The sequence below is a fragment of the Sylvia atricapilla genome, chromosome 2 (assembly GCF_009819655.1).
Source record: "Sylvia atricapilla isolate bSylAtr1 chromosome 2, bSylAtr1.pri, whole genome shotgun sequence".
NCBI lineage: Eukaryota > Metazoa > Chordata > Aves > Passeriformes > Sylviidae > Sylvia > Sylvia atricapilla.
Window position 1 is genome coordinate 36,059,065 of NC_089141.1, and position 15,264 is coordinate 36,074,328.

General features: G+C 39.5%; 1 protein-coding gene across 3 annotated transcripts in view; it reads left to right on the forward strand.

Moving 5' to 3' along the window:
• The first annotated feature begins 4,312 nt into the window (after window positions 1-4,312).
• CEP295 (centrosomal protein 295) overlaps window positions 4,313-15,264 on the forward strand; it is a 39,452-nt gene continuing 28,500 nt past the window's right edge. The window contains exons 1-6 of one of the 3 annotated variants that reach the window (XM_066341316.1): window positions 4,313-4,464; window positions 5,189-5,389; window positions 7,172-7,296; window positions 8,083-8,176; window positions 12,974-13,087; window positions 13,999-14,139. In XM_066341316.1, the coding sequence (XP_066197413.1) occupies window positions 4,357-4,464; window positions 5,189-5,389; window positions 7,172-7,296; window positions 8,083-8,176; window positions 12,974-13,087; window positions 13,999-14,139 (783 nt within the window). In that variant the 5' untranslated portion in view covers window positions 4,313-4,356. Of the gene's footprint in view, window positions 4,469-5,188; window positions 5,390-7,171; window positions 7,297-8,082; window positions 8,177-12,973; window positions 13,088-13,998; window positions 14,140-15,264 lie in introns of all 3 variants that reach the window. The other 2 variants (XM_066341318.1, XM_066341317.1) reach the window with 2 other exon arrangements.

Genomic DNA, 15,264 nt, shown 5'->3' on the forward strand with positions numbered 1-15,264 from the left:
TGGTAGTAAATGATATAAGTTGCTTATGCTGGTTTGCTTGACCTGCCTGTGAGACAGGGAATATTTTCTCTCAGGCCACACAAAGTCATCTCCAGCCTCACAGATCTCATATTCAGACCAAACAGCCCCACAGAGCACACCAAAGCAAGACGCCTGTGCCAAAATCTCTTGCAATGGTTTACCTACGGATAGAATAAGCCTCCTCTGTGATAGGGAAGTACAAACAGTCCACTCTCAAAAGACGTTTTCTGAAACAGCACAAGGCCTGTAAGTGTGATTTGAGCTCCTGACTGTGCACTGCAGGCCAACCCATCTGTGGCTTTCACAGTCATACAACCCCTCTTCAAGCTCAAATGCATGAAACTAATATGATTTCTTTCAAATCTGTGTTTTCACATAGATTCACTCTGAGACATTTTTTAAATTTGAAAAGCATTCTATACCTGAAAAGAAATTCAGATTTTCTGCTGGCTATCTCGGGACTTTGTAGATAACTCCTGCAAGTATAATTCTTTTTCCTCAAGAGGAATGTGACAAAAAATTGAAGCTCAGTACATCCAGTTTTAAATAACCCTGACTAAATGCACCAGTACTGCTGCATCTCTATTCACCTTTTATAAAAGGAATACCATCTACTTCACAGGGGCAAGGAATTAATGCAGGTCTGTAATAGTGTAATTCAAATGTGCATAGAAAAAAGTAGAAAAACATTACAAGTATTGAAATTCCTGGTTTTCAGTATATGTATGTAAGTTAAGCAGTAGCAGAAATAATTCTGCAAGACAATGACAGAAAACACCCTTGAAACAAAATTCTTACACAGCACATGTAGGTTTAATAATATCCCTTTAATTCAACAGTATAATTGAGGGGCATATATTTGACCTCTTTCACATTTTATAAGTAGAGGATTCTAAAATCCATAATCTCAATTAGTCTCTTAATAGACTGTCTTGACTTTTTTTCACCTGTTGACCTGCAGGATGAAGCTATTTACAAGTGATGTTATTGAGGAGAGCACTGCCATAATGAAAATGCTGAAGGACAAAAAATCCAATAAGGAGACTAGGAAACACATTTGGAAGTGCACTTCTCAAGTCTAATTTATTCAATATGCATACTGTGAAACAACTGTGTCTCTAATGTACAAAGAGGTATTGACTTGGTACCAGCTATTCCAGTCAGTAGTTTGTAGCAAGTTGCAGGCACTTGTCAGAAAGCAAAACTCTGTGAACAAGAAAGCAGTTTAAGAGTGAAATGCAGAAAGCAGGGAAGAAAGCACATAAAAAACACTAAGTTTTATTGAGTAATCTCAGTCCTCCTGGTTTCAATCCTGTAGGGCACTATACGGTGGGTTACTATGACAGTTAGGTCCTAGTATAAAAAATTCTTTTCCTTTTTCTATAAGAAACTGCCAAGAAAGTAGCTATATTTTGCACTCAGGTTTCAGCACAAGACAATTTATTATCTTCTTCGGGCCTGGTCTGGTTTAAGTCACAAACATTTCTTCCGTTTTTGTAGAAGTAGCTCAGACCCTTGGAATGTGCTCCATGCAAAGAAACAGACAAACACAGCCTCTCTTGCCTCATCAGTATGTGTGGCAGAATTGTTTCCCTCAATACAAATAGCATTTACATTCCTCATAAATCAAGGACATCTGATGTCTCGATTTTCAAATTCCAACTGCTGCAAATCTTACACATATGATAAATTATTCCTTTTAGAAAGAAAGGTGAAGCGTGGGAAGAATCATAGAAGGGTTTGGATTGGATGGGACATTTAAGATCGTCTGGTTCCAACCCCCCTGCAATGGGTAGGGACACCTTCCACTAGACCAGGGTCCTGAAAACCTCACCCGACCTGGTCTTGGGGTATCCAGCTTCCAGGGATGGGGCAGCCACAGCTTCTCTGGGCAACCTGCCCCAGTGCCTCACCACCCTCACAGTAAAGAGCTTCCTCCTAATGTTTAATCTAAACCTATTCTCTTTTTGTTTAAATCCATCACCCCCCTTTTCTTGTCACTACATGCCACAAACAAGGAACCAAGCATTGCATCAGACTTACAAGGGGCACATGTTGATTAAATATTAGGTTTATAAAGGAAAGGTTTAGCTGCAAGTTTGAGGCAGCAGCACAGATGTGCCTGTTGTAGAAGCCATGTGAAGCCTAGAAGAGAGGCAGAGCATCACTACAAGTACAGGGGCACTGCCACAGCCTGGATGGGGCTGGAATTAAATGACCTTCGAGGTCCGCCTCCAAGCCAAGCCATTTTTTGATTCTGTGATACTCCTTCTACAGACGCAGTGCAACCAAAAAGAGCGCTGAACAGGGAAGTTGCATAGAAATAACACTAATGAGGCAGAACTAGCAGGATTCACTTTTGTGCCGCTCCCTCAGCATTTCAAGCTCGGCCAATGGGAACCCCTCCCACCTGGGCACTCCGACTGCGGGCTCCTGGTGCGGCGTTGTGAGGGAGCCGTGGTGACTAAGGCCTCCATGGGCGCTCTGTGATTGCTCTGTCAGGCGGGCACGGCCCTGTTCCGCACTTAGCTCGGTCATGGGGAATGGCGCAGAGAAACGCTTGGGAGCCAAACGCCTTCTTCGCCCACAGCGCGCTTTTATATTGGGCGCGCGCGCCCTCGCCGCCGTCCCGAGCGCCAATTGGCCGCCGTGGGGCGGGGCTCGGGCAGCCGGGACGGGCGGCGGCGCATGCGCCGATGGCGGCTCGTCGGGGCGCGGGGTCACGTGGCGGGGGCGGCGGCCGTTGGCGCCACGGCGAGCGGGAGGACCCGGGCGGCGGCGGGTGCGTGCGGTCTGCTCCGCTCTCTTCTCCCCTTCCCTTGCCCCGCTTCTTGCCTTATCCGCTTTCCCTTCCCCCGCTGTTTTACTTCCTCTTCCCTCCGCACTGTCCCTCCCCAGCTCGGGCGGGCCCAGGTGCAGCCCCGGCGGGGGCTCCCGGTGACTGGCGGGAGCCGGGCCCTTTCCGCCCCGCACCTCCCGCGTTGTACTGCGGCTGAGCCCGGGCAGGCGCGGCCTTTGCGGTCTCTGCCTCTGCTCTTATCCTTTAGACTCAGGCTTTGCGTTGGTCATGCTCCACGTTTTTCCTCTTTAGGAGTGTCTGTGAGCGAGAAAGAGAACGTAGTAATTTGCTACTTAATTTTCTGCCGTGATAAACTTCTTTACCTCGTCGGGTGACTAAGGGAGGACTGACAAAAACGAGGATGCTAATTTCTCTCTTTATCCTGTAAAGAGCTTGGGATATTTTACTTTAATAACTCTTTACCAAAAGTATCTTATGGATCTTCGGCTTTACACCTCTTATGTCTTGCTGTTTTATCTGTGATACTGTGTCTTTAAATGTACCAAGATCACTATACACGGTGCTGAAAATAATTGTTTCCTGGTGTGGCATGTTGGTTAAACTGTTAGTGCTATATGAATTGCTCACTATTCTTTTTAGAACTAAGCAGTGGCTTTTGAAAGGCTTTGTTTGCTTGTTTTGTGCGAATATTTCCAGGGTTGTAAGTATTTAAAGATCCAGTAAAAATCTTGCTTGATTTAGGGAAAGTTTAAATTAGGCTTTGTATCAGACGGAAGAAGTTTGTTTTGGGGTTTTTTTTGTGCATACGGAAATCGTAATTACAAGGAAAATGAGAAGCAGTCTGTAGAACCAGGAGATTTTTGTTTCACAGTAAAATCTCGAGGGAAACATAATTTGAAATTAGCCTTCTTAGGAAAACGTGAATAAAATATCGTTAGTGAGCAGTTTCAGCTTTCCAGTGAAACACTTGGTATGCAGGCTGTTGCTAGAGTTTCAGAGCCTGTAGGGCAGAAAACCTTGGAGTGCAGCCAAAAACATAAACAAATTTGCTGTTATGTCTTATCTACAACAGTTATGAGGGTATTTCAGTACAAATCACCTGAGTGACCAGCCTGCTTTGCTGTGGGGTATGTCTTTCAGTAGCTTGTGGGTTTGTTTTTCAATCTTCCCAGCAGTGGGGTGATGTTCACTCTTTGCTTTGCAAATGTTCGTGGCTGGTCCACGGAGTGAATGTGATGCTATTGCAATGTTTGGTATGTGACTCAAAGTAGTTCAAAAGCATTATCTTCTATGGCTGTGACAAACTCAGAGCCAATGCTGTTAAGTAAAGTTGGAAAAGACTTCTGAGATCATCAAGTCCAGCCTCTAGTTGTGACAGACTGAACGGTTGCAGCTCTCACACGCAGATACCATGGTAGAGTTGACAACATTATGACAGTGTCCTGGTTTTATAGCTGTTTTGCCAGTGTCATTTATGCACAATTTCTCTTTTTCTTTGCATTATTCACATAGAAGTTTATTCAGCATATCCAAAGATGAAGAGGAAACCTGCAACAGCTGGGACATTGAGGCTTAGCCCTAATGAAGAGGCCATGTTTTTGAAAGAAGAATATGAAAGAAGAAGAAAACTGAGGCTACAACAGGTATGCCTGTATTTTTCCATCTGTTGTATTTCATTTGATGATATAGCATATAATTTAAGAAAGGTAACTGAGAAGATTATTTCCTGTAAGCTAAATTTCAAGGTAATAGTATTGTAGAATGGTGGAATTTTTTATGTTGGAAAAGACCCTTGAGATCGTCATATCCGACTATTAATCCAGCACTGCCAAGTCCACCACTAAGCTGTGTCCCTAAGTGCCACATCTACATGTCTTTTGAGCTTTTCAAGGGGTAGTGCCTCAACCACTTCCCTGGGCAGCTTGTTCCAGTGCTTGGCAATGTTTTCTGTGGAAAAAAAAAAGTGCCTAAAATACAAAGTGGAAAACAATAAGCTATGTTTTCTAAGTTTTCGGTATAGTTTTTGATTTTTTTTTTTAACCACATTGAAATGTAATAGGAGCCTTTCATAAATTATTGTGTTGTATTTTTGGAGGGAAGGATATTCCAAGCAGCTTTTGCAGTTTGTCATTTGCATGTCACTTCTTGGACTTTAAATGAAGTGTTTAATTAAGATTAAATTTATTATTTTTATGTTAATTTTGGAAAAGGGTGACAGCAACTTGAAAGTATTTTCTGGACAGATTGTGAATGGAATAGATGAGAGGGAAAGATGGAAGGAGGGTAGACTATGTCGTGGAAAGTCTTGCTGTAAAAAGCATTGTGCTTTTCTTGAATTGCTGACAAACATAAATGCTATTTTTACAGGTCAGAGAGCAGCAGAAGTATATCTCCCACCAGATCAGGCAGAAGGTAAAGCAGAGGAGAGAAGAGCACCTGCATCAGTTAGAGGAGGTGCTGAGAGCTGAATGGCAGAAGGCCCAGGATGAGAAGATGAAAGCCCTGGAAGAGCTGTATCTGTCAAGCTTAAGAGCGATTGGGGAGGGTCACCGACAGGCCAAGGAGAATGTAAGTGAGCTTAATGTTATTGTGTGATGGTTTCACAGCAGCCAAGCACCAGGCAGCTGCTTGCTCACTCCCTCACCAGTGGGATCAGGGAGAGAATCAGAAGGGTAAAAGCCAGAACACTCAAGAGTTGAGATATAGACAGTTTAATAGCAAAAGCAAAAAGCCACGCACAGAGCAAAGCAAATCAAGGAGTTAAATCACTGCTTCCCATGGGAAGGCAGGTGTTCAGCCATCTCCAGGACAGTAGGAACCCATCATGTGTGATGGTTACTTGGGAAAGAACAAACACCATCACTCCAAACACTGCCCTCTTCCTCCTTCTTTACCCCTCTTTATGTACTGAGCATGATGCCATATAGTCTGGAATATCTCTTTAGGCAGTTGGGGTCACCTGTTCTGGCTGTGTCCCTTCCCAACCCCTCCCAACTTCCTCACCAGTGTAGCAGCACAAAAAGCAGAAAAGGCCTTGGTTCTGTGTGAGCCCTGCTCAGAAATAACAAAAACCTTTCTATATTACCAGCCCTGTGTTCAGCACAAGTCCAGAGCACAGCCTCGTAACAGCTGCTGTGAAGAAAATAGTTTCTATCCCAGCCAATATCAGCATGTATTGTCAGAGATAATTTTGATGCCTTAAAAATACCAATGGTATTTTTACTAAAGTGCTTTTAGACTAATGGTTTTTCCTCTGACATTCCTTATTTGAAGTCCTGATACCTAAATAGACAACTTTTTAAGAATGGTTTTTAGAAGTGGTTATGTACCTTTTTTTGCGGTATCTTCCCACGAGATAGTCTATGGGCCTGTAAAGGCTTTTGCTGGGCAGACTTTAAAGTTACTTTGTTTGTATTAGCTTGTACATTCATGTACGTTTGTACTTGACTAAATTGTACATAATTACTCAGTTTCTCAATTATGCCAGTAATACAGTAGTTTTTTCTCCACCATGGATCTTCTCTATGGTTAAGAAAATACACTGAACATTTTTTCCCCTTCAGTGCTCTAGTGACATGGAAAGCCTTGGTGAGGGCTTCAGAGGCCTTTGCCTGGACTGCAAACACGTCACTTTTTAATTCTGCACCTGTAAACTGGTTTCACTTTCTTTAAAATCCTGTAACTTGTGTAGGCTCTGCTTGAGAGATTGTTGAGATTGCTGGGTAGAATTTTTCTACAGATTTGACTCTGCATCAGGTTTATAGAAATCAGCTATAGATTTCTTACATGGATTTTTCAGAGTAGCTTACTTGCTGAATTAGTCAGTGTCTTTAAACCCAAGTAAAATAGCGTTATGCTTTTCCATATCCCAGTGTCTTTAAATCAATTTCTTTATAAAGTCCTTTCCAGTGCTGTGATGGGTGAGTTAGCAAAAAACTGGAACCAGTGTTACAGGAACAGAGAACTAATAATTAATGTTTCTGTTGATGACTGAAGGGTAGTAACATGCTTCTTCTACACAGTTTAGTCTGCATTTGCTACAGGGTGTTTAAATAACTGTGTTTAATTATCCTTTCCATCAAACTGATGCAGAGGAAGTGAGATGTCTGCATCAATATTTGGTTAAATTGGCTGAGGGATGTGGCAGGTTTGCTGCTGTTGTTGGTGGAGAAGAAGAAAATAAAGATGGCAGAGAACAAAAAGTTATTAGAGTATTTTTATGCTAATACAGTAGAAGGTAGTTCTGTGCTTGTGCCTCTTACCAGCAGTATGCAGTTTGAAATATCATACTGATAGTATGAGATGTGACTAAAATACTGTATTATGTGATTACAATATTTTAATATTAAGGAACCTGATTTAGAAGCTCTGGCAAAGCAAGCAGAGGAAAGAAAGCAAAGAGCAGAGACGAGACATAGGAAAGCTCTGATAGAGCAGAAGCACCAGAAAGAAAAATTACTTCGTGAGCAAGCCAGGTATGCAATAGTTACTTTGCTTTATTAAGCATTAACTTCATAGTGTCACAAGGTGAAAGGCAAAAATGTTGATGCTTCTTGCTAGAAGCTTTTTCAGTCTTGAAATTTTATGGGTTAGAGAATTAATGCTTATGGACAAAGCTTGCGGCTTTTGTTAAAAACTGTAGCTTTAAAACCAAGACAAGAATGTCAGATATTCAGGCTGGCCTTACAGACTCTCCAGGAGTTCAGTGACATATGAAATGAAACATTGTCAGGCCAGTTCCTGATGGAGAGTTAACCACCTAGAAGAAGGACCCTGGAGCATTTGTCATGGTCTTCCTTCTTAGGCTTTTTTTTTTATTAAGCAGATTGGACCAAACTTGAGCTGGCATGGAAAATGGTCTGTGTCCTCATGGGCATAGTTGTTCTTGAGTAGTGCTAAGACCTGTAAATTAAGTATTTAAGTATATCTACACTCAAGCAATTAAAGTATGTTGAAGTGCAGAATACTTTCTGAAAACTTAGGTCAAAAGCAGAGATTTTGCGTTGCTTTTGGGGTGCTGGTATATATTAACGTTTTTGCATAACTTGAAGAAGGTAATTCTTAATGCTGCCTTCCAGCCTAAGTTCTGTTGTCTTTTTAATATGCTTCCCCATCTCTATGGCCTGAGCATTCAGTGTAGGTACTTAAGGAGGAATCTCATTTTACGTTTGCCTTTTATTTTGCACTGTTCTGTCACTGTTGCTTGAATAATTTTCCGTCTCTCTTCTCTTTTGTGGTTTGTTTTGTTTTTGTCCCCCAAGACGAACAGATGCACGTAAACGTGCTCTGGAAGTGGAAAGACAAAGAGCAGCCAAAGTTGCAAGCCTGCCACCTCCTCCACCACGTCCTTTTGAGGTATGTATCTCTATGTATCACAACAATGATCACAATTTCAGGGATGCCACTTATATTTATTGGTCTGACTCCTCACAACAGGACATCCAGAATTGGTATTTGCATACTATAGGGAGAGTGGTTCAGCAAAAACCAAGAGAATGAATTAATTATATATTAGCAGATTTCTTGCTACTAAGCTTGGGTACTTTATTGATCTCTTGTTATATGTGAATTTTATTTCTTGTAGTCAGACTCATATTATGTAGTTAATGTGGCTTTTTCAACTTTCATAATTTCTCATTTTCATTTAGTAGCACTAGTGGTATGAGACTTTAAAATGATCTCTCTCAGCGTGTGCATTACAAGCCTCCTCAGCCTTCTGTCATACTGATGCAGTTTAGTTCTGTAATAAAGACAATTATGTCTTTTTAGCTATAGGGCAGCTTTGTTAGAGTTTTTTTCTCCTTTCAATTGCTTTTTCTTGTAGGCAGTACTAAATAAAGGGGAAGTTCTTTAATTCTGGTAGGAAACCAAAACCATCACCCAAGTCTGTTGGGGAGGCTGCAGGCTTTTGACGTACAGCTTTGTACCCCGTTCATGCTGCTTTGATTTCATAGGGCTGGTGCGTAGAATTTCCTGTAGGATTGCAGATCTGAACTGCAGAAAGAACATAATGTGCGTTTTTACTTTGGAGTTAATGTATAGAACTTCGTGCGTGCAGAGTGTTTATGTTTAAGTTGCCTCATGTGGTGTTGTGCCCTTTTAGACATCTGAGTTCAGGGATATTCAAACTACTGATGATAAAAGAAAGGTTTGAGGTATGCTAGCCCCTCTCAGAGCCAGTGAAACTTTTCCCAGCTACATCCCAGCACATTATGTACAGGTTTGAGTGCAGGATGATAGAGGTTTGATGTCGTATCTGGAAAAACTGAGTAACGGGTTTGACCCTCCCAGTTTTAAGAATGATTAGAAGGAGTACCCATGGCCTTTCGTTAGTACAAGCTTCTCTCTATATTTTCTCATTTGCTGCCCAAGGGTTTTCATGTTGTGTAAACTGGATATGAATGAAGATTAAAGCGAGTGTTGTAAGGGAGTAGTAAAGTTTGGGGTTATTTCTGGTGAAGTACATGCAATATTGGAATTTAGTACATCTGGAATAAGATCCTGTCTGGTACTGTTCACATAAATTCACACACCCTTTCATGTTGCTGTTCCCCTCTGTGTTGTGTCACAGGGTGTGTTCCTGGTGTGTCTGGTGTAGAGCAGGGGTAGTCTGTATCAGTCCAAACTTTGACTCTTTTATTTCCTGGGTTTCAGGTGCTTCTCTTGCTCAGTTTGGCATTGTTGGGAAAGCATGAGATGCTGTGGCTTTGCTTTGTAGTAACATTTGCAGTTTAGGATATGTCTTATGTCAAATTTTGTTTAACCCTTCCCCACAGATAGTCACTGCAGTTAACCTCCATAACAACTGAGAAAGTACTTAATATATAATACTTTAATATAGCAACATCAGTAATGCATCTTCCTTTCCATTTTATAAACGCATAATTTTCTCCTCGATCTTTAATATTTTATCACCAGGGGAAGCAAGAAGGCTTTTGTTTCCAGGTTCTGGTGAAACCAGAGTTGCATATACAATTGTGTTGGATGATATGTCCGAGTCAGTGCTCTATTTAAGTATTGCTTCTTTCCAAAAATTAACACATTTCCATCCACTAGCAAAAGTCCTTTTCTCACCTTTTCAACAAATGTCGTTTGTAACTGGTTGTAGCAGAGTTTGCAAACATCTGGATTCTCTACAATATGTGAGTTTTGTTTCTGTTATGATGTTCAAGTTGTGATAATGGCAGATTGAATCAGTAATTTTGCAGACTTGTTGAATTTTTGTTGAGGAAACAGATTGCTGTGTTTCAGCATAGCACAGTGTGTCAGTTTGTTCCATGTAAAGTCTAGTTGACTTTAAGCCTTTTTTCTAGTTTTCATATCTGTATAGATTTTAATCCTTTCGTTGTAGACCTATGGCTGGGAGGGCACAGAGCTAAGAATAAAGTTACTTTCTTCGAAGAGTTATTGGGTGCCATGTATTCATGTTTTCATGCTGGAAAATGTAAAGTAATTGAAAGATTGAGAGATATTTATTCCTGTTTCTGCTTCAAGAGAGAAAACAAAAGATATTGACTGTCAGTTGGGGGAAGGTAAATCTAGGGCTTTGTCTTGCAAATGTGTTACTCAAAAGGCACTGAATTTAAATTGCTTAACTTTAAATCCTGTGAATTGTAGCAAATTACAGGGTCATCTGAATAAGTCTGCTTGTTTTTTTGAATCACTTTGCATAAGAAGCTTATTAAATACAACTATAATCATACTCTGATGCTCTGTTGCAATAACAATTGACTATAATTTCATAAAAAGGAGCTAGGGCACTTTTGTTCATTGGCATGGTTACTTAGAATATAAGAAACATTCCCTAAGGATACTTCTATTATTGTTATTTTACCCAGTTAGAAAAGAAGTGTTTTTACTCTAATGTCATAACCCATTTTGGTTCTCAGAATTGTGGATTTTAGGAGCTGAGGCCATATTTAGTTAGACCAAATGAAAAGTTACTTAATTTGAAATTAAACTGTAAACACCATTTTATTGAAAAATGTTGTGAACTGAAATGTTGTGAAATGTTCTTGTGAACTTACTTTTTCTTACATGATCTATTAGATTTTTATGGAGTGAAAATGAAACCTAAGAAGTGTTACTATACGCTGCTTGAGTACTCATAGCATTTGTCGAGTTGGGGTCATGGATTTTTTGTCCCATTTCATGATACCTTGCTGCTCCAATTTCACCTGATTCTAATACAGAATTATTATTTTTTTGAAGGAGAAAAAAAAAAAAAAAAAGAAAGAGGAGTTACAAGATGGAAACGTGGTATTTTTTTCAGCCTAAATTGCTTTTGACATTAATACGAAAATTGCAGCCTCCAACATAATTTTCACATCTTTGCAGCTGTTGAATAAAATTCTGGAGGTTTGATTGATTACATGTAATTAATAATTATTTGTTATTGATTTGTTTATTTTAATTTTTTTTAATAATTCAGAAGATATGTTTAATTGTACATTCTGAAAGTAACCCAGTACAGGGCCAGCACTGGTAATCTGGCTAATGAGGTTTAGGCATGGGACTTGTCTGTTTTCATAGCTATAATCAAGTGTTTTGGTTAATGTTGATCTGTTACAATTATTATGATTTTTATTGATAAAGAGATTTAGCTGTTTATTTTTTTTACCTCCTAGAATAACATGCAGTGATATTGTTTAATGTCTATAAAATAAGTTAGTTAAGTTCTGTTGGTAAGGCTAAAAGTAGTTTTATTTGGTTTGGGTCCCTTATGACAAGAAAGACATTGAGTGGCTGGAGTGTGTCCAGAGAGGGGCAGCAGAGCTGGGGAAGGGTCTGGAGCACAAAGCTGATGAGGAGTGGCTGAGGGAGCTGGAGGTGTTTAGTCTGGAGAAAAGAAGGATGAGGGAAAACCTTATCACTCTCTACAACTGCCTGAAAGGAGATTGTAGGGTGAGAGTTGTTCCATTCAGCCAGGTGATAAGTGATAGGACAAGAGGAAGTAGCCTCAAGTTGCACCAGGGGAAGTTTAGACTGAATATTAGGAACAAAAGTCTTTGCTGGCTTGTCAAGCACTGGAATAGGATGCCTGGGGCAGTGGTGGAGTTGCCATTCTTGAAGGTATCTAAAAGATGTGAGTTGTGGCACTCAGGAACATGATTTGGTGGTGGACTTGGCAGTGCTGAATTAATGGCTGGACTTGATGAAGGCTTTTTCCAGTATAAATGATTATGATTCTTTGATTTTCATTTAAAGACTTTACTTTCTACAGTCTTCATAAAATAGCAATAGTCAATACTGAAATTTTGTATGCCTCTTCTTATGCGGAGATAAGTTTAAGATATTCCTGAGACTTAATGCTGCTGCTTGTGTGTGTGCATTTCTTAATGGTCATGTTAGTTTTAGACCACTCAAGCTGTGATACTTTCTGGTTTAATTGATGTGGCTAGATAAAAAGGAGACGGTTAAGGGAAGAGGAAGCTGAGAGAAAATTAGTGGAGGAGATGTTAAGTACAAAGACAGGTCCTACAGGGTATTGAGTTTCCTAACCTGGCTACTTTGCTGCTGAGAACATGACGCTAAGCCAAAGAAGAGGGAGGGTCTGATGACTCATTGTTCAAACTTCCAGAAAAGAGCTGAAATGTGTTAGTGTACCCAAAGCTGCTAAAAAACCAGAGCAACTTAGCATTCTATGAATAGACACTTTTCAGTGGAGTTACAGAAAATGCTCTTTTCTCTGGTGAACCAATAAATTTGACATAATGGCTCTGAGTGTCCCGAAGCAAGGCTGTACTTGACAAGTGTTGCTTTGCTGTTGGGTATAATTATATGGTGAGTCTGTGGTTGCCCTGCTCTGAGGTGAATGTGACAGCTGTTGTTAGTGGGATTTGTATTAATGCATTAAACTCAAGTGCTTTTAGACTAGTGCTTCTGAAACATGACACTGATGAGCGTCAGTTTCTGTGCAGGGGTTTGCCTAAGACTGTTGGATGCTCTCAGTTATTAAAACCCTCCAGATCAGCCTTGTGCTGATGTGGTTTATTAATTATTACATGTATATAAGGTTTTAAACAATATTTTCAGAATTTTGTGGGGTGAGTTTCTTTTAATAATTATTTAGCTGTACAGATCACTTCTGTTTAGTTGCTTTGGTGGAGATACTGTTCTGTGATACAGCTGTAGTTGTACTTTTCTTCCTAGAGTTTTGAAGTGAAGAAGATCATTGGGATGAAGCCCTGTGGTGCTGGCAACTTTTCTGTTACACGTTACCATATTGCTGAAGCTTTGGTGGACAGAGAAGTGGATGGAGAGCAGGTGATTAACTCGCAAGTGTTTGTGCTACAGTCTTACATATATGTTTCTTTACATTGCATACTTTGTCTGGATATCAGCTGTTGGATTTTCTAGAACTTGTTTAAAGATATGAACTTATGTAAAGTAGCTGTTACACTACTTAGTAAAGACAGTCTCAGATGCGCAGGCTTATAAAGCCTGTTATGTGCTCAGTCACTCAGTGGATCACACCTGGCAGTCCCTTGTGAACAGGCTTTTATTAGAAGGTCAGATCACAAGACTGGTATAATGTTCAAACACTCAAACTGGATGATTTGTGGCTTAAACGGAATTGATAGCTGCAATTGCTCTGCTTTTCTCTCTTAGCTCTTTTTAGCTATGTGCTCCCAGACTTGCCTTGTATTTGCCTTGTTTATGTGGACTGACCCTTTTTTCCCCTAAGTATATTTTTACTTTTATACTAGTAAGAATTTTCTTCTTTGAAAGTTGCAGATTGTTTCCGGTTTCCCAAATGAGATTGAAAATATTTCAGGGATTTTTTCCCCCTTGTTTAAAACAAAACCATGAGGATAGAAATAAGTTATAGAAATACTCAATTTGTTGACCATATAATTCATTTTTCCATGTATTGTAGGAAAAATAACCACTCTATAACCACGCTCTAACAGATAAATCATATAAACAGTTGTCCCTGGTACAGCTTAAAACTGGAACACTTTGTCACCTAAGCTTAAAAAATGCATAACTAGGAATTTTTTCCAAAGGTAAAAATTATTTTTGTCCTGTTTGCGACATAAACATTCAAGGATGTTCATATGGCATTGCATGTCTTTTTTAAAGTGCTTTTGCTGCAGAATTGTTCATTTATTTATTGTTACATACGCTTAAACTATGAAAGAATTTTGTGAACTAAACTATTGATTGACTGTCAGCCAGATGCTCATTTAGCTGCTGAAGAAGAAGGGAGACGTTTGGAGGAACTGCACAGGGAGGCAGAGAGGGAGAGAAGAAAGCAGCTTGAAAAAGCACATGTTAGAGGAAGTCACGCCTTGAAGAAGATCCAATTGGCCAAGGTAGGCGAAATAGTTATGCCTGTTTTTAGTGTCAGAATGACCACTGTTAAATAAGTCGTAGGTAGGTGATTAATAAAAAAAAATACATTTTTAGGAGGGAAATTGATGAACTAAATAAAGTTTGCAGAATGTCTTGGGGAAAAAAAAAAAAAAAAAAAAAAAAGTCAAAATCTGTTTGCCTGTTTTGGCATCGGGAAGAAGTGGGAATGAAAGAACATCCTCTTAATTTTTGTTATCTGAATGTTTTACCAGCTATTAATCAATAGGTAATAGTCAAGCAAAACCTATTCAGTAGGTGTTGAGTTCTACTTTTCCACATTAGCTTTAGTTGAAGTTGGTGATTCTGTAATTCAGGGGAAAAATTATTGCTAAGAAGGTAATGATTTTTTTTATTTTTTGAAAACCTTTCAAAGTTTTTGCTTAAAGACTGATATTCTGTTTGTGTGCAAATCTGGAAATGTTGAAATAGTTTTCTCTAAGAAATAAAAATTGAACTACTTAGAAAAGTCTTTATACTGAGATCTACACGCAAAAAAATGTTATTATCTGATAGATTCACAAGTATTTTTGGTGGCTAAGAAAGAAAAGCTTGCTTTTTATCAGCTAGGATATGTCTGGCTGTGAATAAGTAACCAAACTAAAATGGGGATTTCTGGAAATACTACTGGTGCTCCTGAAAGCAACAGAAAAAAAAAAACCAACAAACTTTTTTTTTTTTTTAATATAGCACTCACATATACTCAGTGTGCCAAAGACTGTTTAGTTTGCATCTTAAAAAGCAGCAACTGCTGAATAATATACTTACAAAAGTCACTTGGCAAAAGAAGTGCTCGTTTACCTTATAAAACAGAAGGTTTAATTTTCTTGAGGAAAGTTGGCCTACAGGTGTAGAGTCTGATCCTTTATTTAATAACATCAGATCTTCCAGGTAGTATTGATGACTCTTGTGCCTAAAAGGGCTGATACAGCCTTCTCCTGAGGACACACTTTCTCCCTAGAATAGGATTAACTCTGAATATTAACCAAACATCATGGTGACCAAAGGGAAGCACTTTGTATCAGTCTTGATATCTGGCTGTCAGAATGTGAACACTGAAGTTTGTTATCCCTTCTTTGTTCTTGAAG